The sequence below is a fragment of the Heloderma suspectum genome, chromosome 16, assembly GCF_057233095.1.
Source record: "Heloderma suspectum isolate Gila_16-S chromosome 16, 16-S_ref, whole genome shotgun sequence".
NCBI classification, from domain to species: Eukaryota; Metazoa; Chordata; class Lepidosauria; order Squamata; family Helodermatidae; genus Heloderma; species Heloderma suspectum.
In genome coordinates, this window is record NC_139473.1 from 9,534,923 (window position 1) to 9,561,705 (window position 26,783).

Genomic DNA, 26,783 nt, shown 5'->3' on the forward strand with positions numbered 1-26,783 from the left:
CCTCTGGTTCTGGAGGTAGCACACAGCCATTGGGACTAGGAGCCATTGATAGCCTTCTCCTCCAGGAATCTGTCTAACCCCCTTTTAAAGCCATCCAAACTGGTGGCCATCACTACATCCTGTGGTAGTGAATTCCATAGTTTAGCTATGCACTGTGTGAAGAAGTCCTGCCTTTGATCTGTCCTGAATCTCCCACCCATCAGCTTCATGGGATGATCCTGGGTTCTAGTATTTTGAGAGAGGGAGAAAAATGTCTCCCTATCCACATTCTCCACACCATGCATCATTTTGTAGACCTCTGTCATGTCTCCCCTTACCCTGGTTTTTTTTTCCAAGCTAAATAATCCCAGCTGTTATAACCTTCTCTCATAAGGGAGATGCTCCAGCCCCGTGATCATTGTAGTTGCCCTTTTCTAGATGACCTCTGAGGTATCTTCCAACTTTCCATATGCTGATTCTATACAATGATGGGAGGGGTAGTTTTTTAATTTTTTAAGGCAACCGGGGTGAGGCATGATAGATGTTTATAAAATTAAGGCAGGTGTGGTGAGAGTTGGAGAGAGATTTTCTCCCTGTCTCAGAATGCAGGGTCATCCGGTGAAACTACTGATAGGAGATAGTGGCCAGACAAAAAGAAGGGCTTCTTCACATAGTGTGTAATTACTTAATGGGTAGCGCTGCCCCAAGATGTGACAATGGCTTGAAAAGGAGAATTGATAAATATGGGAGGAAAAGTCTATCAATGACTACCAGTGTATTGGCCCCAGGAGCGTAGCCAAGTCATTTGTGATGTTAGAGGGATCTAGAGATCCATAACGCTTACTTAAGTTCATTATTGGTGCAATTCCCAAGCTAGTAAGCCTCTGAGCATGTGCAGATGAGTCAAGAGGCCGATAACAGCCTTCTTGGTGCATTCCTTGCTAATGAGGAGTCTTTATCTCTGATGTGCCTGAGAAGAAGAGTTTGTTTACCGTAAAGCTGCAGGTGGCTATGCTGGAGAACTGTTAGTTTATGCTGAGAATGAATGCTAGGGGCACATGCTGCTGAAATGCTGCTTATTTCTAACCTGTAGAGTATAAGACCCATTGTACCCAGTGGCTCGTGGTTCAGAGAAGCTGTGTGATCCAACCATTGAGTACACCTGTGTGCTGTAAGTTACCCAATAAAGTACTCCTTGTAAGTAAACCTTTGAGTCTGATTTATCACTATCTTGGCACTTCTAACCTAAGAGTTCAACGCCCACAGCAGGGGCGACACAACCAGTCATGAATATATACAACCTCTAGATTCAGTGACAGTTTCTCCCTAAATACCAGGCGCTGGGGAGCGTCAGCGGGATATGGCGATTGTCTTTATACTCTGCTTATGCGCTTCCCAGAGGCATGTGGTTGGCCACTGTGGGGAACCAGACACTGGACTTTGACGGACCATTGGCTCTTACGTTCAATTCGCAAGGTGAGGGACAACATCAGCATGCAAAAGGCTGATATTAGGCAGGTGGCCATTCGCACAACGAGGAATGAGAACCACTCCCAGCATGGAATGGATGATGCCAGGATGACTACAGTACAAGCTGGTCATGCACACATGTAAGTGAAAATAAAGACAGAGCAAACTGTTTAATGGGAGGCCATAATGATGGCTACTCTAGGTGATATCATGGAAAGTGAAATAAGAGAGAGGGCTTCAAGGCTTTAATGAATCCTTGTTTAATTTCCTCCCTTAATTTTCAATTAAATAACATTAATGAAAAGCACCAGGTTTCTCAACCCTGATGGAAAATGAATTAAATGGTGAATTAGATGGGAGACACCACAAATCACCAACTTCACCCGGCAGCCTGTACGACTGACAGGAGCTATTCATACGAGAGAGGAGCGGGTCTTGTGCCAATCTGAGGCTGCCATTTCCAATCTGGAAACTGCGCTGTTCCCCACGGATCAACAGATCACAACTCTCTGTCGCAAGCCAACTGGGGTACATATAAGCTTACTGCTGGATGAGGGCATTTGTGATTACAGTCATTAAGCACCATGTACATTAGAAGTTCTCGACTACATCAATACTTTATAATTAATCTTCATACAGTGCTTAGAGTGCATGTAAATATGTCATGCGGTATAACCAAAAGCTAAGCTCTATAAACCCAGGTAGGATTTATAGTGCATCACATTGTGCAGTATGAAGGGACCTCACTTAGCAGCTGGTGCTCAAGCAGAAGTAATGCCAGCCCTATTCCCATTTTTATTTTAAATTTCCATGTTACGAATATTTTTTTTGTAGGAGGATGCATCCGCCACATTTTTGTGGGTCTGACGTTTCCTGGTACATATTGCTACTAGCATACATGTTGAGACACGTACAATGCCATTTGCATTCACGGCCATTTTATATGGACACATGCCTTATCTTCATTCTTCCCCTCCACCGTTATTAGATTTAGCAGCTAGAAAAACGAACAAGTAGTAAAGCAATTGCTACTGTTATTTTTAAAAACTTCCAAAAATTAACTTTTCATTCTCCAAGTTTCTTTATTAGACCATTCTAACATCACCCTGTGTTCCTTTCTGTACTAACAGTCCATTCCCTCTTATCCTATCCTCAGAAACCATGGACTGGTTTTTTGAGCGTTATCCTCATAATTTCATGTAGCAGGGCCTCCAATATACCACAGATGCTAACTGACCCCAAGTGTGGCATCATGGCTAGAAACTAGTGTTGGATTCAAATGGGAGACAACTGGGCTCAAATTCCCATTCAGTCATGAAGCTTCCTGGACAGGCCTCATCAAGTCAAGGTCTCCTGCTTCACTGGGCCATTCGAAAGATAATTAAGGGTAATCCCATGTATATCACCTGCCCACCACTCCTTGGAGAAAGGTCAAGGTGCAAAAATGATCAAATGTGCGACGTGATTTTAGGAGCAGACGGAATCAAGAGTCTTGTAAAGGTGTGTGCAAAACCTGGGTTTTGGAGACAGAAACTGGAAGCAGGAACTCAGCCAAAAGAAAACAGCGGCTATCGCCAAATTAGGCAACAGAACTGCCTCTTCTAAATCAATTTTTTGGTAAACTTCCGCAGGATCAGCCCCTCACCCCAAAAGCCCCCGGTGCATGACTTTGTTTTGCTTGAATCAGACAGCAATAAACAAACAACGGCAGCAATTCTTAATCATCTTTATACAGTGTAGATAAAAACGTCAATTAGAATTTCAGAGGTCGGCTACAGAGCTGAATTCCTGGCATCCATACAGAACAATGAAAGGCTATTTTTTCTCCTTAGAAAAACATTATCCTGAGCAGGGGCTTAGACAATATCTCACCAACAACATCATTCCTGTCTCCTTCAATAAACAGTGATTACACCAATTGGCCATACCTAGACAATTACTTTTATTTATCAAGATTTGCTGGAAGCCAAATTCCTCATCTTTCTTTAAAAGCAGATTCTACAGGAGGGGAGGGAGGGTGACGGTGAAAAAAAGATTGTGCAGGGGTCATGCTGTTGAGCTCAGGTCCAAAAAAATCCCTTTTAAGGTCTTTGGGACATCTCTCTCTCTCTCTCTCTCTCTCTCTCTCAAGCACGCACACACAGAGAGATGAACCACTGCAATCAGGGCTTGTCTGAACAAGTTTGCTCCCCAGTTTGCTTAAGCACAATTGTCATGAGTGGGCTGAAGGTAGGCAGTGACTAGTCAGAAATAGTGCTCGGGTGAGAGATGATTGCAGAGCACACCTCAGCCAGTCTGGAACTCCAGGTGAGCTAATTAAGTGGTGAGTCGTGGATCTTCTGGCTCTTTCATCCACTGACTCCATTTCATATCCAAGTTGGCCCTAAGGGCTGCACAGGATAGAAAAATCTATATCTAGATAACATCCCCCCCGCCACCCCCATGTATATAACCAGCCCTCTCACCCCTTCTCCAAATGTACATCCCTTTCCTTCCTTGTCTCTCAGTTCCATGGGTTCAGATAAGTTGCTTCTGCTTTTCACTCACCCATGCCCAAATACCGGAACGGGAGTCCACCAAACTTTTAAGTACCTCCTCACGCGACATGGGCCCTTGCAGCAGCATCAGGGCCTCCACTTTCCTTTGCTCTCTGCTGTTTCTGAGATGCAATAAAGCTTTGTCGGGAGAAGTACCCTTGGGCCCAGCACTGACTCTACCTCCTGGACAGAAAAGAGCAAAAGGAGGCTTCCTGTTCCAAGCTACAAGGTCTTTGCAAGATTTGGTGTGTGTTCCTTTATCCTTTGATTGCCCTTCAGTCCCGACTTCTGGCTTACTCTCTGTACCTGCCTCCAGGTTGCTCCTTTGGCCCTGACTTTCCTGTTTGCTCCTGCCTCCATCCAATGGTTCCTGGTTCTTGGCTCCAGGCTCACTTCAGACTGCTGCCTAGGGCCCAATCGTGACACCTTCCCATCTGGAACAGCAAGAGAGCCGTCGTAGTGTAGAGGCTAAAGTGCTAGACTTGGACCAGGGAGAGCTGGGTACAAATCCTTGCTTGGCCAAGGAACTTGCCAGGTAATCTAGGACAAGTTCGCATATCTCATCTGAACATCCCTCACAGGTTTTTAGTGAGGATACAACAGGGTAACCCCACATGTGCTGCTCTGTGCCTTTGAAGAAAGGTGGATTACAAATCTTACCTTGCCAAGGGCTGCCTCATGCAGTCACCTAGTAATGAAGCCAGTCCAAGGCTCCACATAACATCCACCTTCTAAGGATCAGGGCACAAAGGTGTGGAGTGCTCCAGCTCAGCCTCACCTGCAGCATCAGCACCAGAGTTTCCGGGGCCCTCAGGGAGGCACCTCAATGGACCCCCTTCTCCAACCTGGAGGAGGCTGAATAAGAACCCCATCATGCTGCCTCTGATCTTCTCACATGCCCCATGCAAACCGAGAACAGCTGCTGTTGGGGCAGAGTTCTCTTTTACCAGCAATGGGGACTTGGCCATGGCCTGACCTCGGTAACCTCTAGATCTGGCCTCGCTCACCTGCTTGGCATGCTCCGCAGGAAGCCGGTGTGCCTTTTGGAGCTCTCTTACCTAATGAAGTTAGAAGGACATCATCCTGAGAGATCCTTTCCAGCCTGCAAGATCAATAACTACTGCTAAGTTTAAGATTTTATCTCGGAGGCTGCAAGGATAACAAAATAAACTCCCCCTCCCTTCCAATTACTTAATCCTTTGAAGACTGATCCTGGTATTTTTAAAAGGGGCTCAATCAACTTTTTAGAGAGAGTACAGCGAGCTCTCTTAACACACTGTTTAACCCCACCCCATCCACTGACTCTCGGGGGAGGGAGGGGGGTGCACGAGGAAAAAGAGCAGCCTAGAAACACTTTAATTCACTTTAATCACACTCTTCCAGAGAATTGCCTGCCTGCCTCCATGTTTCCTAGTTGTCACAGAGCCACTTGAGTGGTGGGCCTGACAAAACTCCTCACCCAGAAGGAATCATTATGTGTTCCAGGTGAGCGGGCAGCTGCTGGGCTACACTACACTTCTCAGCACAGCTGAACTCTGTCCTTAACTCCCAAACGAAGGAGGGCACAACCCATGAGGCAGTTCTCCTATACAAGCCCCACTAAAGCCAAAAAATGCTTGTGCAGAGGAACTGAGTGGTGGCTTGTGCCCAGAGTCAATACGACTCATAATAATGGGGGAATGGCATTCCTTAAGTGACATCCCGGAGGACAAACTGCAGGCAACAACTGGTACATTCCCTTTCATAGAAATATCCCCCTCTTTGTTTCAGCTGAATGCAGGATATAGAACCTCACATCTGCATAAGCAGAAAAGTGTTTTGTATTACTGGATTCATCCTTGTTTTGGCTAACAGAGAAGCGGTTCTTAGAATCATAGAATACAATCATAGAATCGTAGGGTTGGAAGGGGCCTAGAAGACCGTCGAGTCCAACCCCCTGCTCAATGCAGGAATCTAAGTCAAAGCATCCCTGACAGGTGGCTGTCCAGCCTCATCTTGAATACCTCCAGTGTGGGAGAGCCCACTGCCTCCCTAGGTCATTGGTTCCATTGTTGTAGGTTCCATTGTCGTATTGTTCTAACAGTCAGGAAGTTTTTCTTGATGTTCAGCCGGAATCTGGCTTCCTGTAACTGGAGCCCATTCTTCCGTGTCCTGCATTCTGGGATGATTGAGAAGAGATCCTGGCCTTCCTCTTGCCAACCCAACACAGTCTACCATGGTTTATCTCCTTCTTCTAGGACAGGGATGGGGAATGCGTGGCCAACCAGATGCAGTTGGACTGCAACTCCCATCTGCCCTAGTCAGCATAGCCAGTGGTGAGGAATGATGGGAGTTGCAGTCCAACAACATCCGGAGGGCCACACTTTCCCCATCGCTGCTCTAAAGAGCTCAGTGTGGCAAGATCTTTGGGGGAGGCTCGTCTCTCAGTACCGCCGCCATCAGAAATGCGTTTGGTGGCAAACTCCCTGGAATTCCTAGGCTCTGGAACACCCTCCCAAGGGAGGCCAGGTTGGCCCCCTTCTCTGCTGTGGTTCCACCAGCAGGCAAAAACATTTTTATTCAGGCAGGCCTTTTGCATATAAAGCTGGTCTGCTGCTGAAGGAATTTTGAAACTGGTCAGTGCTGCTTATCTTCTTTTATTGTTGGGTTTTTAATTTATTTGCTTTTGCGTTACGTTGTAATTAAGATGTTGTTTTTAATCCAGATTTTACTGCTATCCGCCTTGGGTGCCATTCTATGGCAGAAAGCCAGGATATAAGATAAATAAATTAATACATAAATGCATGGTCCCCCTTGAATCCCTTTAATGAGAGCCAGTGTGGTGTAGTGGCTAGAGTGCTGGACTGGGAGTCAGGAGATCTGGGTTCTAGTCCCCACTCGGCCATGGAAGCTCGCTGGGTGACTCTGGGCCAGTCGCAGACTCTCAGCCCAACCCACCTCACAGGGTTGTTGTTGTGAGGATAAAATGGAGGAGGAGGAGGAGGAGGAGGAAGAAGACTATGTATTCCGCCTTGGGTTCCTTAAGGAGGAAAAATGGTGGGATATCAATGTAATAAATAAATAAACAAACAAACAAACAATCCTCACAACAACCCTCTGTGATAGCTTTATCTCAGAGTGTGCGACTCAAGATTACCCAGTGAGCTTCATGGCTGAGCAGGGATTTGAAGGTGGGTCTCTCTAGTCCTAGTACAACACCTAGTCTAATCACTACACGGTATCAGCTCTCGCCTACACAGGGGCGGGAGACAGTGCATTGGAGTGCACTGCTTGCCTTGGAGAGGCCAAAATGCTTCCAACACCAACATGGGTTGGGCCGTATCTTTTATGGAGCTGTAGGGGAACGTGATAGGAATGCGGGCCCTGGCGGGAAGCAATGGCATTGTTCCTCAGGGCTGCCTGCTAACAGACACTGCATGAAACCGGCTGGGGCAGTTTGGGGAAGAGGCATATAAAAAGGCCGAGAGAGCTGATGGGCAGAGGAAGAGGTTGAACCCTCCCCAGTTCCTTGTCACAGGATGAGAGAGGGTAGTAAAACAGCCGTTAAGGATGCGGTAGCGCAGGGGTGGGCAGACTTCAGGCTTGTGGGATCTACTTTGTTTTTTACCAGGACTCCGAGATCCACCAGCCGGAGACAGGTGCAAAAGATACACATTCAGAATTAAAGGATTCCGAACCCAGGAATTTGTTCTGAGTACCCGAAATTCACAGCACCTCCACACAAACATCCACTCCTGTTCACATATTCTTTCTCTCATCAGCGATACTCATTTCTGCAGTACAATTTCGAAATACAGGGAGTGAGATGGGGGGAAACAGTCATTTTGTTGAACCATTTTAAGTAAAAAAATCCTTGCCAACTGACTGCAAATCAGAGACCTACTCGCAAATTAACCTCCCCCAACAGCGATGCCCTCCAGTTGTGTTTTGGACCAGCTCTCATCAGCCCCAACCCGCGGGGTCAATGGTCAAGAATCCTGGGGGCTGTCATCCAAACATCGGGGGGGGGGACGACACGACCAGGTTAGGGAAGGCTGCCATAGATCTTCATTTACCTTCTGCCCACTCCTGTTGTATACTAGACCAGTGCACTGATGTCACCCAGTACTGATTGAGTAATCCAGAAGGTGTGTCAGGGCATGCTGACATGTGTGTATGAGGAAGCCAAAGTAATGGAGAAGCCAGTGTCCTCCACCCCACAAGGGACTCCTGACACCACACCAATAAAAACAGCAGAGCGTGCACGTGTGTGCGTGTGCAAACGCATGAAAGCAGCTGCCTGTAGACACGAAGTCACTGTATGCAATAGACTGTCTCCAGTGAGGGGGTGATAACCCTGGCCCCAAAATGGATGCCATGGACCCAAATTTAGCATATGTCTCTGCTCCAAAAGCCCGGGCAAAAGGAATGTGTCTGTGACAAACACTCAAGGGGGGCTTGTCCTTTTCATGCACCTTGACAAGGCCAGACTGGTTCCCCAGGCAACAGTTCGAAAAAGAGGCCACCTCTCTGGGGGTGTCTCACAAAACTAGGAAGCACCTTCCTAGCTTCCTGCTGGACTCCTCAGAAAGATGAGCCTAGTTGAACCAGTGGCCACCGCTGCACAGGCGCGACCAGGCCTCTTCCTTATGGGCAAGGCCAGCCCCGCTGAGTCTTTAGTATTTCCTGAACAAATCGCTTGTCTTCGTTTCTTGGGATCTTTCACACATGCAGCTCACGCAAAGACGGTAAGTGTGCATTGAGATGCTGCTGAGATCCGTATTAAACCGAGACTCTGAGACAAATAGGAGCCAGTCAAAATCCTCAGCTGCCTTGCTTCCAAGGAAAAGGGGCTTTTTCCAGTTTGCCTCAGAAGTCCCTGCCGAAGTCAAAAGTGTCCTCTGCAGATGCAGCCTGAATCGGCAGTCGTTAACTCTACACCAGATAAGATAAACAGAAAGATGTTTTGACAAGAGAATCTGCCCTCCAAGCGCTTGTCACTCACGCTCACACCTGATAACACCAGGTTTCCAAAACACTGCATTCCACGTTCCATTGGGGCAAGCAATTGCTGTGGTTTGTCCTTAGGGTTAAACACAGAGCTCACCATTTACATGCTTCTCCTCAAAGATGTGGCGCTTTGGGATGGTGCAGCAGATTCACACAGAAAAGGAACGTATTTAGGACCACCTTGAAGTCAATAAGGAAAGGGCAGTGGCTGATCCAGTTGCAGGAGGCAAAGAAGAGCTAACTGGGGGGCAGGCGGAGGGCAGGACGGGACAGGGGACTGCATCTCAGGAACTGCATCCGGCTTGTGAGCCAAAAAGAGACCTGTGCTTGCACATCCAGAGAGAGGCTGGCCTGGATTCCAACCTCTCTTCCAACCACGTGGTGGGAGCAAGGGATCCCAGGATAAGAATATCAGCAAGCGCCAGCAAGGCCTTCAGCGTTCTTATCTCGTGGGCCTTAGAGATAGAGAGAAAATTAAGTGGCCATCAGGTTGCCCAGGAAGGGCAAAGAGGCACAGGAAGAAGCAGGCAGAGGCAGCGGTTATGACAGGGGCTATGGCTCTTGGCCACAAGACGTCTTCTGCATTTTGTGGCTCTGCAAGGTACTGCAAATGTGGCATTTAGTATCTGGCACATGATGCCCAGTTGATCAGTAAGGGGAATTAGAGATGACAGTGGCAAACCTGTGTACAGAACTGGGTTGCTACCAAAGCTGGGGGGGGGGGGCAGCATGATAGAGGGTTACTGAATAATGTTCCTGCCCATTCCCTCCTCCCCCAACATTTGCAAATAGCCCCCCACACACACACACACACAGTTATTCACAGCCATTTTCTCCTGGTGACGTTCTTAGCAAGTCCTGTGCGGAGTGGGGTGGAGGGATGGAAAAAGAATGGGAGGAGTGTGGGCAGGTCAAGGGTGCAGTACCCCTCCCCTCCTCTCCATGTTCTGCTTTAAAATTGCCCCCACTCCCAAGCAAACTGGGACATCCTGCATCCTGACACATGGGGTCATGCCACCATGTCTAGTCCCGCCCCCGTGCCCCACAAAGTCTGCAAGTTAAGTATATGTCCATTCTGCAAGCGGATCCCAAAACTTGCATTTCCTTGTCACAGAAGACCCCCACCTTACCAATTCTCATATGATCAAAACACCATCACAACTGACAATACTTTTATTGTTTCTACTGCACCTAATTTGCAATAATCCTGACCTCATTCTGTCCTTGTCGAATGCACGCACAGGTATTTAAATTACACTCGCTCCAGGAGACACGGAGAAGCAATCATGACTGACCCCCGAACACCTCAAAGAAGTGTGGAATTCGTTGATAAAACAAACTTGAGAAAACAAACCCAGCTGCCCAGAGAGCTTCAGCTATTGGGCAGTATAGAAATGAAATACGTACGTGCGAACAACTGGCTTCTATTATTTCAATTCAATTCTAAAACTTTGGGATATATGTCTCCTATATATTCCCTAGCTCACAACAGCGTTCTCTTCCATTATGCATTCAGCATAAAAAAGGACGCACACTTAAAGTCTCTCTCTCTCTCTGTAAGTTGGCCAGCTGATGTGCGCTATGCCCAGTCACATCTGCTTCACCTCTTCTTTTCTCTCCTCCCTTCTCTCTGCCACATCTTTTTGCAGCCCACTTCAGCTGCCTCTTGGCCCATCTCTCTTTTTAAACGCTTCAAGCTGGTCCTCTTCCTGGTCCAGGAGAAAGCTCAATTTCCGCTCTCAGACTAGGGTATACACCTACAACAACCCTGTGAGGTAATTCACTATTAGTCCCATTTTAAAGACCAAAAAACAAGAACAAAAACTAATTCTGGGCAGCTCTGTTTGGAATAAAAAACATCTGAGAGGGAATATTGGGCTGGTCATATTTGCTGCAGTCCTCTAACCCCGTCCAGCACCTCCTGGCAGTGTAAGATTCATTTCCAAGAGGGCGAGGCGGCCGCAAGCTGTGGGTTCTGCCACGGAGGTGGGAAATGAGGTAAGGCCCTCCCACCGGCCGTCTGGCATTCTAGGAAATCGGGTTTGGCTGCTGTCCTCATGCAGAAGTTCCAAGGCTTGTAACAGACCCGGATTTTACTCCAAAGCTTTAAACTTTTGTCTGGCAGATTCCCTAAATAAATTCACTACACGCATTACTCCAAGAAGCTGACACATTTGTGGCTTATGAGACAATCAGAGCAGCGGCTGGCGAAGTGCCCGCCCCTTCCCAAAGCACAAAAACACACACAGGACTAAGCAGTTCAAAGCTTGAGAGACAAATGACGTAAGTCTCGAGGGCTCTGTTTTCAACTGGGGGCAGAAACCAGAAGCCATGTGTTAAAGGGGGTTGGGGGAGGGAGTGTGTGCGTGTGCGCGCACGTGCGAGAGAGAGAGAGAGAGAGAGAGACTGCGAATTACATCTACATTATACCGAGAGATAATTGTTATTAAAACAATGCATCTCTTAGGCCCAGTTCTCACCGAGGTGGAGTAAATCTATTATCATCTGCAGTGTAGCATTTCAGACCACGTGATGGAACGCTCCTCCATACTAAATAAATATGAATCCTTGCACACAGAAATCTAGCACATCAGGGAGAAAGCCAGGCTACCTAACACACTGTATTTCTATGTGCAGAGAGAAACAGAGAGAGAGAGCAGGCATGGGAGGCAGAGTAGTATTCCATTACGTGAATCCCCAGCTGCAATCTGAAGTGTTGTCGCGCAGACACAGGATTACCTCACCTCAGTGAGAACTAGCCTCTTGGGTTCACAACACAAGCTTTGAAGAACAAGAGTACATTATGCCCCCTTACTCCAAGCAGTCCAGCCAGGAGCCTGTACCCAGAATAGGGCACTGTCTCCCCGCCCCAAGTCCCACCATAACGAAAATAACTGCTTCCACTCCTGAAAGCGGAACAGAGATAACACTCAGGTTATGACACAATCTGATCATTGGGAGGCCTGGTGTAAACCGATGCTCTCCTGGTCAGGTAATTGACCTCCACGGGCTCCAGCTGACCTGTGCCGTATACGAAGCCAACCAGAGGCAACGTTGCAAACACCGTGATATACGATGTAGGTCAGCCAAAGCCGATGTAGCTCAATTGTCTGACCCTCTGGGAGTACTTATACAGGCTTGCTCTCCACTGGCAGGCATATCACTTGCAAACCAGGTGAGCTGGACCTGTGCTACAGAGATTCATTGTGAAGATCTCCCAGATTCTGAAAAGGCCAAGAACAAGAGATTTTAACCTTTATCCAACACAGCTCTGGCCACGCAGGCACAAATTCACAGAGTGGTTTAAACGTGGCCAAGTCCCAGAGCGAGCAAACCAGCAATACCTGTGCCATGTGGCAGGCCACAAAGCACCAGCTGATGCGCAACTGATGCGCAAAACACACTGATGCGCAACCAGTGGGATCTATGCGACAGGCCGCTATACGAACAGTGCGCCAGCACCAGTACAATTTCCAAATTATTTCAGCCCCAGACGCTCCTTGCTATAGCATCCTGGACTGCTAAAAGGTATGATCTGTCGTTCGACCATTTAAAGGCTTTTGGCCAAGCTGCAAACATTTATTTTATTTTATTTATTTGTCAAATGTGTATTGTTCCTTTCCACCAAATGGTGCTCAAGGCAGCTAACGGCAATAATACAAGTACAAAAAATATATAGGAAACACAGCAGAACAGCAATAAGATACAAAGTAAAAACAACAACATAAAATCAAGGCAGGTAAAACATCAATAAGAAAAACAATAAAAACAACCAGTTAAAACCAATTTCAACCAATTTCAACAAATTTACAAGTTGGCTTACTTATGACAGGCTTTTATATATGTCAATGCACATTTTAATTTAGAAGTTTCTAATTTGTGGCATGGATGGATGCAAGGTTTGCAAAGGCCTTTGACTATACAGAATGAAGTTTTAACAATACTAGCTACTAACAAATCAGCTTATAGGCCAAACGCCTGTCTAAATAAAGATGTCTTTACCTGCAGGCAGAAGTTCAGTAAAGACAGGCTTGGCGGACCCTTCTTCCACACCGCTTTGGCCAGGAGTTCTAGAGCCTGGATACAGCCTCCAAGAATGCCCATGGAAACATCAGCTCCATGTGGTGCAAACTGGAAGGAACTGCACTGATGGAAGTCTCAGGATTAAGTTCAGAAGTACTGTTTTATCGACATGGACATACACAATGGCTTATTTCCTCCACTATGTGTGCTGGTGGCATGCTAGGGGGATATGCCAAATTGCTCTTGCCAGGGTGGCTTGCGTGTCCTGCGAACCTGGCGAGGGTGGCTTGCTGCCGTGGTTAACAAGACACCCAGAACCCATGGGCTCTTTTAGGGTCCTCAGGTGCGAAGTTTGCATGACATGGCAAGCCACACCAGCAAGGGTAATTATGCAAATCCCCCCAGCGTGTGCCTGGCATGCAAAACTGGGGGAAATACACCACCATGGCATATTTTCCCCGGCCTGACTGGGCACACAGGGCCAATGTTTCAGATCACATGCAATTATTTCTGAGCAGCACCTCAGAAGTATCAAGTGACTTCTGGCCATCTCACTGGTTTTTATGGACCTATGTACAAAGTATGACAAAGGCAGAAATCCCTTTGCTGTGTGTGTGTGTGTGTGTGTGTGTGTGTGTAATATGGTAATAACACTGCCATAGTTATGGAGCATAAAAACTACAGACATTCTTCTTTTAAAATACATTAGATGTTCTTTTTTTCCTTTTGCTCTTTCATCTTGAATTTATCTCCAACAGCAGACCATTCAGCATTGCCGAGAATCTCTCTCTCACACACACACACCCCAAATCAAAAAGCCTGAAAAGATTCTTCTGTTGAAGTTTCCAATTTCCTGGGTCTTCAGTGCCCTACGTCTCAAGTGCTTCCACAGAAGTGCAAGCATTGGGTGCTGTGGGCCTAGAACAGCAAGCCCTGTGGATTTTTAGGTACTGGCTCGGTGCATGATGTGAGCTGCTTCTTGGAGGAGAGAACTACATGGCCATTCCAGCTAGGAACCAGGCACCCATGACCCTCCTGGCCTGGCAAGCCAGGTGATGCTGGAGGGCCAATCGGGTGCCACCGAGAGACAGTTCCTTCCATCTGGGCAACTCTTTGCTGGACCCTCCCTCTGTGCCTCCAGACTTCTGGCTCCCAGCCAGTCTGGGTCCACTCTCAGCCTGACAAAGAGAACGAGGGTTCAGCTTGCTGTGTTCCCTTGTTTCCTCAGCTCAGATGCCAGCCATTCAGAAGAAAAGAGAGGGAGCACAAAGCGTTTTTTTTATAGGAGTGGGGCGAGAAGAGATTGGCAGTACTGGGCATCAGTGTGGCAATCTGATTCCTCACCCAACCAAGACGGATTCACAGGGGAAGGCCACCTCATACCTACCCACAGGGCCACCCCTTTCACGCATGCTGCAGCTTGCCTGGAGCTGAGCTGCCAGGAAGTCCAGTGCGAAGTCAGCAACAGCCTCATTTCATCTACAGCACCCTTAGTGGTCTTCGCCAGAGGGTGAAAACTGAAGCTCCAGCCAGAGAGGGGAGAAAAGGTGGGAAGGGGTGGGAAATGGCTCTGCTCACACTTCAGCAAAGCTACAGGTGAGAAAAAGTGCCAACAAGAAGTTACTGTAGTCTGCCTCAGGGGCATTAATTAATCCTTTTCGGGGGGAAAAATATATACTCCCTTAACAAGAAAAATCAAGCCCTAGAATTTGACACCAAAGCGCCTTCGCTATTTCCATTCTAAAACTTGTCACCTTTGTGCTGCCTGCGGGAAACGGCACATGGAGACCACACAAGGGCTGTTTGGCTGCTTCCCTGTTGAACAGCTTCTCATTAGGTCTTTGCAAGCTGTCAGGCTTTCAGATTTAAAGAAAAAAAAATAAGGAACCCAAGCATTAAATGGATTCAAGTGTGGGAAATGTTGCACACGGCTGCAGGGAGGAGCAGGAGAGGTGGAAACTGTACCTGTTCAATTTGACACCACAGAAGAGAGAAAGCCTTGGCTATGCTTCTTCAGCTGGATCAACCGCACCCCCCAAAATGTCTCAAATCCGCTTGGATTTCTCGCCAAAAAGGCCAACTGGCAAATGTAGAACACAGATTGCCACAAATCTGCCTTATACTGGGCATGCATACCCACTCTTCAAAATGCTTTAATGCTGAAAAGTCCAGGGGAGAAAACAGGACAAGGAAGCAAAGAGCAGAAATGAACAGCAGGCAGGAATTTTGGAAGAAGGTGATAATAAACCTGGGAATTTTTATGAGGGAAAGCACACTACCTTCCACACAAGAGCCAAGGGATTCCACCACAGGGCCAAGAAGAGGCCAATGTAAAAAGGCGAAATGATGCAGATGCAAACTGGCCACTCTGGGGATAGGGGCTGTTGGCCCAAAGATGCTTGGCTGACATTCCATTCATTTTATTCATGCAGTGTTACCCCTACTGCTTACATTTCACAGAGCAGCCTCCAAAGCCCAGAGTTCCCAACCCTGCCCAAGTCCATCCCCAGAAACATGAACCCCGAAGTATTTTCTTGAGCTGTATTTTGGTAGCCACATCCAAGCAAAGACGAATTCCAAGGTCCTGCTATAGCTCAGGATGCCTTTTGACTACAAAGTAATCCCACTGAATAATAAACCATTCATTATCCCGTTCAGAGCCCAATGATTTCCAGTTGGCTTAAATGAGCCAAGAAGGCCAGAAACGACTTTTTCGGCCGGCCTGCTACAATGCTGGATCCTATTCTGTGGGCCCAGAAGCAGGGATTAAACCCTTTATGCATAGCAGAGGCATGGCATGTGAAATGCAGACCCATTTCGGTGCAAGCGTGCAGTGGCAGTTTGGTTCACCGCAGAGAAATATCAGAAAAGGCCATGGAAAGAAGCAGAATTCTCCAGCATTCCCCAATGTGAGGAGCATTTTCTTTCACTTCGAAAGCAAGCAGAAGATCCACCTGCTTCCTTTTATGGTTTTCTTTCAAAACTCTTGTGTGCTCGCTATGCTCGGCGTTTCGCGGAGCTTTGGCAAATGTGGGATGCTCGAACGGCGCATGGGAATCAATCAGACTGCCACTTGCAAGGACCACACATAGCTTCTGATCCATTCAAGCAAAGCTCTGTGTGGTTCCAGAAGAGTCAGGTTTGCAGAGATGTCCACCGTGCACATGAGCTCCAGGAGCAGTGTGTGGATGTGTCCTCCCTCTCCCTCCTTTGTCCCAGCTACATGTTAGGACTCAAAATGACAGCACCATTCTGGAGGGCCCCCAAGACGCTGGAGATGGAGGAGGGACAGGCTAACTAGTAAGTGAGAAGAATGAGGCAGGGGCTGGTGACAAATGGCAGCGAGGGGGGGCGGCTGCTAGGGAGAGAGATGCATGTGAACTCTCACAGCAACGTGAAGATTTGTAAGGAATGGCGGTCATTTTGATGCAGACCCAACCAGGAGAAAACTAGACTTTCCCCTGTCTCTGCTGAAATTGACATGAGAGCAGCCATCTTGAGGCCCCAAAGCTTTTATGGTCTCTATGTCTACATCGTTTGCAATAGCCATACATGCATTTCCATAAGGATGAGGGATACATAAGCCAAGTGTAGTTTATATCACCATCTCTCACCCTTGCTGGTGATCATATGTGTGAGAGACACTACAGAGCGAGGTTTAATAGGCCAACATTTGGTAAAAGCTGGGCTGTGGCTTCCCGCACAGCAGGCAGTATCGCAGAGGAGACCATGCAACCCAAGCAACCGTTCTCTCACTTTTTGTACCTGCCCAAAGCCCAACTGTGCCAACACAAAAAACCCAAGGCCATGACTCAAAGTTATGACTTGGAAAGCCTCTTGGAAAACAGGCACCAAATATTGTCATTGTGGGATCCTGGCCAGCGAGAGAGAAAGATTCACAATTCACAGCTAGATTGGTGCTTCTCTTACCGAGGGGAACAACCCATGGACTTCGGGCATTTTGTGAGCCAGCTACCGAGAAGTTCCATTGACCCAGAAAATCACCCATAGTCCACAACACATACACACTCTTCAGGAAGCCAAAGAACCCCCATCCAATATGGAAAAATGATGCCAGACCTGGGGATCAGTTCCCCCTTACCTCTATGTCTGTTGGTGGTCTTGTCAAACATAAGCATGGCGTCCTCTACCTGCAAGACACAAGAAGATGTCTAGTTCAGAGGTCTTTGAGGCCAACACTTAAAATTAAATTAGGAAGCAATTGAGGGGTGCCACCATTATTAAGTGAATAAAGTGATGTGGACCCTGAAGCCTCTTCTCCTTTGTGTGTTATCAGGAACCTATAAATCTTTGGATGTGCAAACACAATTTGGATTCCAAATACAAGACAGAATTCAAGGCATGTATAGATTATGACATCCACAAGCAGCACATATTTACTGGATCTTGGTGTAGATAATATCAAGTCCATTATTATGACTAGCATATTCAAATTCTGGGTGGGTTTTTTTCTTGATCATAAAGAGCTATGAATGTCGTGTCTCAGTACATTAATTGACCTTTGTATACCATCATACAATGTGTATCATTCATCCATTCTTTAAGTACATTATATTTGCATCCCAGCCACATATTTGGATACGAAGTGACAGCAACAAAAAAAACTAGAAGGCCCTCAATACAGGACATCCTTGGGATCCACAGTGTCCATGTGGCCATGGGTTTCTCCATTTTACTCCCACAATCCTGTGCTGTACATTAGGCTGATCCCACTCTGTGAACTTCATGGCTGAGTGGGGACTGGAACTCAGATCTCCCCTGTTCAACTCCGGTACTCTGTCCATTATACCATACTGGCTACCTTCCTGCATTTAAAAGATTTGTGTGTTTCCCATGTTAGGTAGCTCCTTTACAATGTTACGATAGGGGAGCCATGTGCTCTACTTTACAGAGAACAGTCCTCTATTTGGAAGTACCCTGTCCGAATGGCTGTCCAGTTGAAGGCTGGTTGGGAGAGCCAGGGCCTTGAATCTGCCCATCAACACTTCTTAGCACCTGGGCAGCAGACAGAACAGGCAGGCACACCGGTCAACTGGTCACAGTCTTCCCCAATATGGTGAGATGTATTGTGTTTCTATTCAAATATAAGTCATTATTTCCAAATTTGCATCTATGCATATAAATTAGCACATGCAAATCCAGGTCCTCTTCTTCGGCGATGCGTAAGAGCTCATCCTCTCCATCTAGTCAAGTCTCCTGTTTCCCACAGTGGCCAGCCTCATGCCTCCAGAAAGCCCAGAAGCAGGCCACGAAGACAACAGCCCTCCCCTGGAGACTATTCCTAGCATCTGGAATCCAGTGGCACGGGGCCACTCTCGCTGGGCCAAGACTGTGCATCAACCCATCCTCACAAAGGCAATACAGCATAAGCCGTTGTGTGGCCGTGTGCGCACCTGGGACCTGCTGGCAGTGCTTAAGGCCAATGTGGCGCTCCCTGATTTTTCACTGGGCTTTTTACATTGTTCAAAGAAGAGAACAATGTTGGGTCACATGGCTGTCCTCTTTTTCTCTGTGGTTGCTCTACAACTAACCCCCCCCCCCCGCTCTGTAGTTTGCCTTTGATATTCTAGGCAATATAGAATACTGATTCAGAGCACACCCACACATCACAGACCGCACAATGTCTGGCTGAAGGTTCTCTCCCCACAACACGCCCATTAAGGCAGAAACATGCTTGCATTCCTAGAGAAGGAGAAGGTGGGGCAAAGTAGGCATAACACTTGGCCCCAAAGACCCAGTGGGCACTGTGAAAAGACCCACAGAAGAAATGGAAACATGCCTATCAAAAAACTGGTGTTGCGAGACCCAAAGCAGCGTGGTACAGTGGTTATAGTGTTGGATTAAGACAGCAGGGACCCAGGTTCAAATCCCCACTCAGTCCAGAAGCTCGCTGGTGACCTTGGGCCGACTACTCTGCCTTAGCCTGCCCTACCACAGGGAGGGAAGGAAGGAAGGAAGGAAGGAAGGAAGGAAGGAAGGAAGGAAGGGCAGGTTCAGATACAGCTCACAGGATCCTCACAGTAGATACCAGGCAAGGGGGTGTTTTACTTTTGTCTAAAGAACATCTATTTCAGGGAGGAGGTGATGGACAGCCCATTTGTTCCCCATACTATCCTCACTGCAACTGATACCCAGAAGGGTGGCATCCAGTCCTTTCCCCTGAGGGCCTGCTTTGGAGAGGCTGGTGCAGAGACCCTCTTGCCCCCTCCAGCTCAGCGAGGAGGAGATGCTGAACTTCCAAAGTCTGCTCTGACAGCAGAAAGGCCAGCGGGGAACCTGGATCACCTCCCTGCCAGCTGAGCAGAATCTCACCTCACCTGGGAGAGGCTGAGCTACCGAATTATGTCTATCTCAGGGGAAGTGGTTTGCAGAAAAAGAAACATGCATGCAAATGCAACTACCGGGAAACCAAAACCCGAGTAAAACTGATACTAGGCACAGTCTTGCCCCAATCAAAAGCCTCTTTGTCCAAAATGCCTCTCCTGAAATTGAAGCCACTTTCCCCACACCCCGCCCCAATCTACTGAGTCAGCTGGGGGAAGACAGGAGCCACGCTACTGAGCAGAGCCGAGAGTCACCGTTGAAAATTTAAGGACGTGACCTTCCTCGAGCAAGACTGCTGAAGCAAAAGAGGTTCCAATAAGGTGTCCAAGGCAGAAACCTGTTCAGCCACAAAGGTATTTGAAAGGCCCTTTGAACAGCCTCAAGAGATGGGCCCTGGGGGGGACAGTTCATTTGCCTTGATTCTGGCATTTCCACTTCAGAGGATAGAAGGGTCTCGACTGACTAAACATACCCGAGTGTAACAAAAATTGGCTTTCATGTTCTGCTGTTATTTGCATGATTTAGTCCACCTACATTTAATTTGCACGGCCACACCTAGATACAACAGTGCTCTTTAACAGAGATAAAGCAACGCTCTGAATTCTTTTCGAACACACCATCCATTCCTACCCCAACACCAATGTGAACGCCAACATCACCACGTTCTGCCCACCTGGAGCGTCCAGGAAATTTCATTGGCAAAACATTGTACCCTTAGGAATGTCCAAAGGAATTTGTCCAGAAGTGATGCAAATGATCGTAATAGTCCTAAGCAAAAGATTTATTAAAGAATTCTGTTTTTTAAAAAGCAGGATGGTGATAAAGAAAGAATGGGTGACATGTTTTATTTAGCTCTGTAGATTTGTAACAAACTTTGCTCAAACATCAACGATACTTGAAAGGCTCAGAAAGTGAACTCTGGGCCCACAAGACATCTGATCCTAAGCATTTGAAGTAGGTGAGGGTGGGGGCCAGAATAGCCCCTTCTTTGTTCTTCATCCCTGTAGTCCCTGTAATGTACATAAAACAACTCAGCAATGACTGGCTCTCATAAAAGTAGGGTTAGTATGGTATTGCTGCCAAGCCATTTTGCAATCAAGTTTTTAAAGAACTCAGTTGAATCAGGTGGCTCATCTGATGTGCAGACTGGATCCTAACAGTCTAACCAGGCTCAGTTTTGCGTTTGTTTTGTTTTTTTGCTTCACCATCTCTGGACAAGGTGACTAGAGATCCCAGAATCACAAGGAACAAATATCTATGAAGCAGTGGCCCCATTTCTTTGATCGAGGTCAAATCTGTATTTATTCCTCAAAGGGTACCCTAATACCTGGTCTACCCATGCAGTGTGGTGATGGAATCCCAAAGTGCGAAAGTGGACTATACCATTTCAGGCTATATTGGGGTGGGGGTTTGGACTCCTCTACATTAAAAGCAACAGCTCCGCGAATAAAAAAAGAACTAGGACATAAGAAAGAAAGGTTGCAAACCAGCCCACTCCTTGCTCTGCTAATTTTCTATGGGCAGGAAGTTCTTAACGTAGGGGAGAGTTTTACAAATGGGACACACACACCCACCTGCAGTCTAAAATGGCACTGTCTAATTTACCACCTCAGGAAGACTCTGCCTCCTCATTCTGCTGCAGGTTGAACCAGGTTTGAGCTGTGCTCATTTAGTGGAGCTTCAGTGGGGCTGTTGTTGTTTATTCGTTCAGTCGCTTCCGACTCTTCGTGACTTCATGGACCAGCCCACGCCAGAGCTTCCTGTCAGCCGTCGCCACCCCCAGCTCCCCCAAGGTCGAGTCCGTCACCTCCAGAATATCATCCATCCATCTTGCCCTTGGTCGGACCCTCTTCCTTTTGCCTTCCACTTTCCCTAGCATCAGCATCTTCTCCAAGGTATCCTGTCTTCTCATGATGTGGCCAAAGGACTTCAGTTTTGCCTTTAATATCCTTCCCTCAAGTGAGCAGTCTGGCTTGATTTCCTGGAGTATGGACTGGTTTGAGCTTCTTGCAGTCCAAGGCACTCTCAGAATTTTCCTCCAGCACCACAGTTCAAAAGCATCTATCTTCCTTTGCTCAGCCTTCCTTATGGTCCAGCTCTTGCAGCCATAGGTTACTACGGGGAATACCATTGCTTTAACTATGCGGACCTTTGTTGTCAGTGTGATGTCTCTGCTCTTCACTATTTTGTCAAGATTTGTCATTGCTCTCCTCCCAAGAAGTAAACGTCTTCTTATTTCCTGGCTGCAGTCAGCGTCTGCAGTAATCTTTGCACCTAGAAAGACAAAGTCTGTCACTGCCTCCACGTTTTCTCCCTCTATTTGCCAGTTATCCATCAAGCTGGTTGCCATAATCTTGGTTTTTCTGAGGTTTAACTTCGTCATAAGGTTCCTCAGCTCCTCCTTGCTTTCAGCCATCAAAGTGGTATCATCTGCATATCGGAGATTGTTAACATTTCTTCCAGCGATTTTAACTCCAGCCTTGGCTTCATCAAGCTCAGCACGTTGCATGATGTGTTCTGCGTACAGGTTGAATAGGTAGGGTGAGAGTATACAACCCTGCTGTACTCCTTTCCCAACCTTAAACCAGTCCGTTGATCCGTGGTCTGTTCTTACCGTTGCTACTTGGTCGTTATACAGATTCCTCAGGAGGCAGACAAGATGACTTGGTATCCCCATACCACCAAGAACTTGCCACAATTTGTGATGATCCACACAGTCAAAGGCTTTAGAATAGTCAATAAAACAGAAATAGATGTTTTTCTGAAACTCCCTGGCTTTCTCCATTATCCAGCGGATATTGGCAATTTGGTCTCTAGTTCCTCTGCCTTTTCTAAACCCAGCTTGTACATCTGGCAATTCTTGTTCCGTGAATTGCTGGAGTCTACCTTGCAAGATCTTGAGCATTACCTTACTGGCATGTGAAATAAGTGCCACTGTTCGATAGTTTGAACATTCTTTGGTGCTTCCCTTTTTTGGTATGGGGATATAGGTTGATTTTTTCCAATCTGTTGGCCATTCTTGTGTTTTCCAAATTTGCTGGCATATGGCATGCATCACCTTGACAGCATCATCTTGCAAGATTTTAAACAGTTCAGCTGGGATACCGTCGTCTCCTGCTGCCTTGTTATTAGCAATGCTTCTTAAGGCCCATTCAACCTCACTCTTCAGGATGTCTGGCTCTAGCTCACTGACCACACCATCAAATCTATCCCCGATATTATTATCCTTCCTATACAGATCTTCCATATATTCTTGCCACCTTTTCTTGATCTCTTCTGCTTCTGTTAGGTCCTTGCCATCTTTGTTTTTGATCATACCCATTTTTGACTGGAATTTACCTCCGATGTTTCTAATTTTCTGGAAGAGGTCTCCTGTCCTTCCTATTCTATTATCTTCTTCCGCTTCCGCGCATTGCTTGTTTAAAAATAATTCCTTATCTCTTCTGGCTAACCTCTGGAATTTTGCAATTAATTGGGCATGTCTCCCCCTATCACTGTTGCCTTTTGCTTTCCTTCTTTCTTGGGCTGCTTCCAGTGTCTCAGCAGACAGCCATCTTGCCTTCTTGGTTTTCTTTTTCTTTTTCTTTGGGATGTTTTTTCAGTGACTTTTTCAGTGGGGAGCCCCCGCCAAAGGAAGTGAGGTGAGTGGCTACCAGGAAGAGGGCCTTTTCTGCTGTGGCACCCCAGCTGTGGAATGAGCTCCCTAGAGAGGTTCTCCTGGTGCCTACGTTGTTCTCCTTCCGGTGCTAGGTGAAGAGCTTTTTATTCTCCCAGTATATTATCATTTTAGCTTCCTAATCTTTTAGCTCTGGTGTTTTAAATCTGTATTTTAAATCTCTACAGTGCTGCTAGGCTTTATTCTGGTTGTACTGTTATTTTGTGGTTTTAAGCTTTCATATTTTATATTGTTTTATGCTGCGCTTTGTGGTTTTAATTTTTGTGAACTACCCAGAGAGCTTTGGCTATTGGGTGGTGTGTGTGTGTGTGTGTGTGTGTGTGTGTAAATAAATAAAATGGGGCTTGGCCAACGGACATCCCAGTCAATTCTACCCCCAACATTTTCAGTGTGCTTCCGTCCCCATGTCATGATTTTGTGCATTCTGTGCTTATCACCTAGATTTTAGCAGCCTCCCCTCTCATCTCCCCTGTCAACTGATTTTATGTATTTATTACATTTATATCCCACCTTTCTTCTATCATGGAGCTCAAGGTGGCAACGTGTGGTTCCCAGGTGGTCTCCCTTCCAGGCACTGACCAGACCCAGACCTGCTGAGCTTCAGCAAGGTGGCCGCCCCGTGTGCCTTCAGACTATGACCTCAAGGGCCCATGGGTTTGGCTAACAGAGAACTTCAGCTATTGGGAGGTATAGAAATGTAATAAATAACTAAAAGAACACAATGACCGATGCATCTGAGCCAGATGCAAGCTGTCATGATGGCAAAAAGTTTTCTCGAGCTGCTGACATCCCAGAAGACAGCCACCCCGAAGTCCTTTTGTTCACGGAGTTGCTTTAAGCTACTTCTGTAGCTAGGGTAACGAACAGCAAGGGTCTCAGCGATAAGGGAGCCATTCTTTGTCTAAAGGGAAAGCACCACACACCATGGCACAAAGCTGTCTCCACACCAGCTGTAACCTAGGTGACAGTGCGGCAAGCCAGTTGGCACATGACTGACCTCCCCAAACTTCAGGCTTCTTGATCAACAGGTTAATAAAATATTTGAAAGAGCAAGTCGGGGGCGGGGGGGATGGGGAACTGTCCGCAGCCCTAGCTAGCAACATCTTCCTCACTCTCTACTGGAAACTAACATCATGTTAGTTTTGTTTGATGGACTAGGGCAGAGGATACTTCCCTGGATGATTTGAAGTAGATCAGCAAAGATTGTTTTTTTTTACTTCCAGACGCTTAACAGTGGCAACATGAGAAAGGGTTCCCTCCGCCCCTCCTCAAATTAAGTGGTTAGAATCCCTGATATGGAGTAACTCAAGATGTAGACTCGTATATGCAGGTCATCCCAGGGTATAGCTTGTGGGTGCAGTAGGCAATTGGCTACACACATGACAAGTTACCACTTCGGACCTGTTTCCAGCTGGTAGACCTGGGGATTCTAGTAAAACAACACAGATCCTGCAAGCCTGTTGCAGGCCTGCAACAGGTCTGCCCACACCTCGAGGAGACAGTATTTCAACAGCTTGAAACAGGGGGACAATGGTTTTGAATTTTCAGGCAAACTTTTAAAAAATAATAATTCAGCGTTTGGGACGAACTGAACTTAAGACTGGAGAAATTCTCAAAGTTCAAGATAAACTGAATTTAAGACTGGAAAAATGAGAAACTGAAATTCACAGATTCATCCACCCCTAACCCAAACTGGTGGTGGTGGGAAAATAAACAGGCTTCCGAATTTTGGATCAGTCTCCAACGCAGCCAAGTAAAAAGAAATGAAAAAGGAAAGGTTTCAGCACACACACAGAGAGAGAGAGAGGCAAAGGTGAAACATATTAAGATTCAAATGGTTGAGTAGGGCCGGATGAAGTTCTCTGAGTACAGCTTTTTGTTTGCACCCACCAGTGGGTGATACCCCTGGATGTTTTAAAGCCAGGATGCCCTTCAAGCCAGGACTAATTGGTTATCTTTTTTTTTGGTTGTGTTTTGTTTCCTAAGGTCAGAACATTTTATCTCTGCCTCGGCCCTTTCTAAGTTTGCCCCACCCTGCTTGATTTTTTTGTAGGGCACCCATTGTCACAGAAGAATAGCCTCTTTTCTCTGCTGTGAGTGACACAATGGCACTACTCAATACCTCCTGAACAGATAAAGTGCAGCGAGGAAAGAGAAATTCTATGAAGGCCTTTGCAAAATAAAACATATAAGATGACAAGGAAGAGATGGGAGGGGGAGTCTCTAGGAATATGGCTGAGTTCTTAGAGGAGAGGGGGGAGAAAACTTTTTAGAACAATCTCATTGGAAGGTAAAGAGGGTTTTTTGTGGGGGGGGGGAGGTAGAAAGAGGTCATTCATCATTCATTCATTCAGCCCCATTAACGACACTGAAATCTAAGCAGAACAGCCTGAAGAGAAGCCAGGAAGCATTTGAATATGCAAAGGCTAAATAGGCTGGATTCAAAAAGGCTCCTTTCTCACGGGTCTCTATTCCATCAGGACACAAGCTTGTGCCTCTCCATCAAAGGGGAAAAGTCAGAGTGTGTAGCAGGAAAGCCAGATATTACACAAAACTGATCTCTTCTGTCTCCCCCCCCCCACACTCCCCTGCCCCCAATAGCTCCCAAAGCACTAATGAAACTCTAGCCAGATTTGGAACCAGCTTCCAAATTACCGTCCACAAGTTAATCTTGTCCACCTTGAGTGTGTAACCAAGGGGAGCATGCCTTAAAAGAGAGACATGGAATAGGTGATGTACCTTTCAATGGGCCACCCAAGAGGCAGTTTCTCAAGCATGGATGCTCAGTGCAACAAAATATATTTAAACCAGTTCTGGCAATGTTCACCGCCAGCAGGGGCAGGTCTTTTGTAGAGTGAATGGGTCTGCGTTGAACATTCAAGACCAAGCTGCCCCCAAATACCTTGCATTTACGAGGATAGCCCACAGCCCTATGTTGTTGCTGGGAAAAACCCATTTCTCTCCAGCGATTGTGAGGACTGCAGCTAAACTCAAAGGGAACAGAGAGGCCTGAGGGGGACTGCAGATGACGCCATGGTTCCTGTGAATCAAAAGGTCCTGGCACTTAGACCCTGCGAGGCCTGGCTCCACTATAACTGTTATTCAGGGATATACTGCCTCTGAACAAGAAGGTTCCATTTAGCTATCATGACTTGTTCTATGATCCAGTATGTCTACAAACACCCTTACGATACAGCTGACCCTCTAGATATATATATATATATCCAGGCAACGCCTAAGATCATCAGAGGAGTCATTCCAAAAAAGAACGGAATGTCACCATGAAGAACCCCGGCGCTGGGCCTTCTCTGCACCCATCCTCTGGAAAACCCTCCCCCGTGCAGTTCGGGAGGCAGAAAATGTGGCATCTTTCAAACGTCTCCTAAAAATGCAGCTTTTCATCCAGGCTTTCCCTGGGTTGTAACTGCAGTTGGGTTTTACTTTGGTTTTACATGCTGCTTTTAAACTTTTTAAAGGCTTACATTATGTTTTATCATGTTGGATTGTATGGTTTTAACAGTTATGAAGTGCCCAGAGAGCACCAACTGTTGGGCAGTATAGAAAGAAAGAAAGAAAGAAAGAAAGAAAGAAAGAAAGAAAGAAAGAATTGGATATGTACGTCATCTCGTCCTCTAGACGCATCCACTGTCCTTGACACACCTTTTGGGGATCCATCTCTAGCTTTCCTAATATATAAGAACTACTGTGTGTGCGTGTGTGCGCGTGTAGCGCGTGCACGTGTTTTCACTGCTGCTCCCTGCTTC

General features: G+C 46.8%; 1 protein-coding gene across 8 annotated transcripts in view; it reads right to left on the bottom strand.

Annotated features, from left to right (window-relative positions):
• MSI2 (musashi RNA binding protein 2) overlaps positions 1-26,783 on the bottom strand; it is a 546,823-nt gene that overhangs the window by 235,693 nt on the left and 284,347 nt on the right. For all 8 annotated transcript variants that reach the window (XM_084822450.1, XM_084822448.1, XM_084822454.1 and 5 more), the window contains one exon: positions 17,101-17,149. In XM_084822450.1, the coding sequence (XP_084678576.1) occupies positions 17,101-17,149 (49 nt within the window). The remainder of the gene's footprint in view (positions 1-17,100; positions 17,150-26,783) is intronic.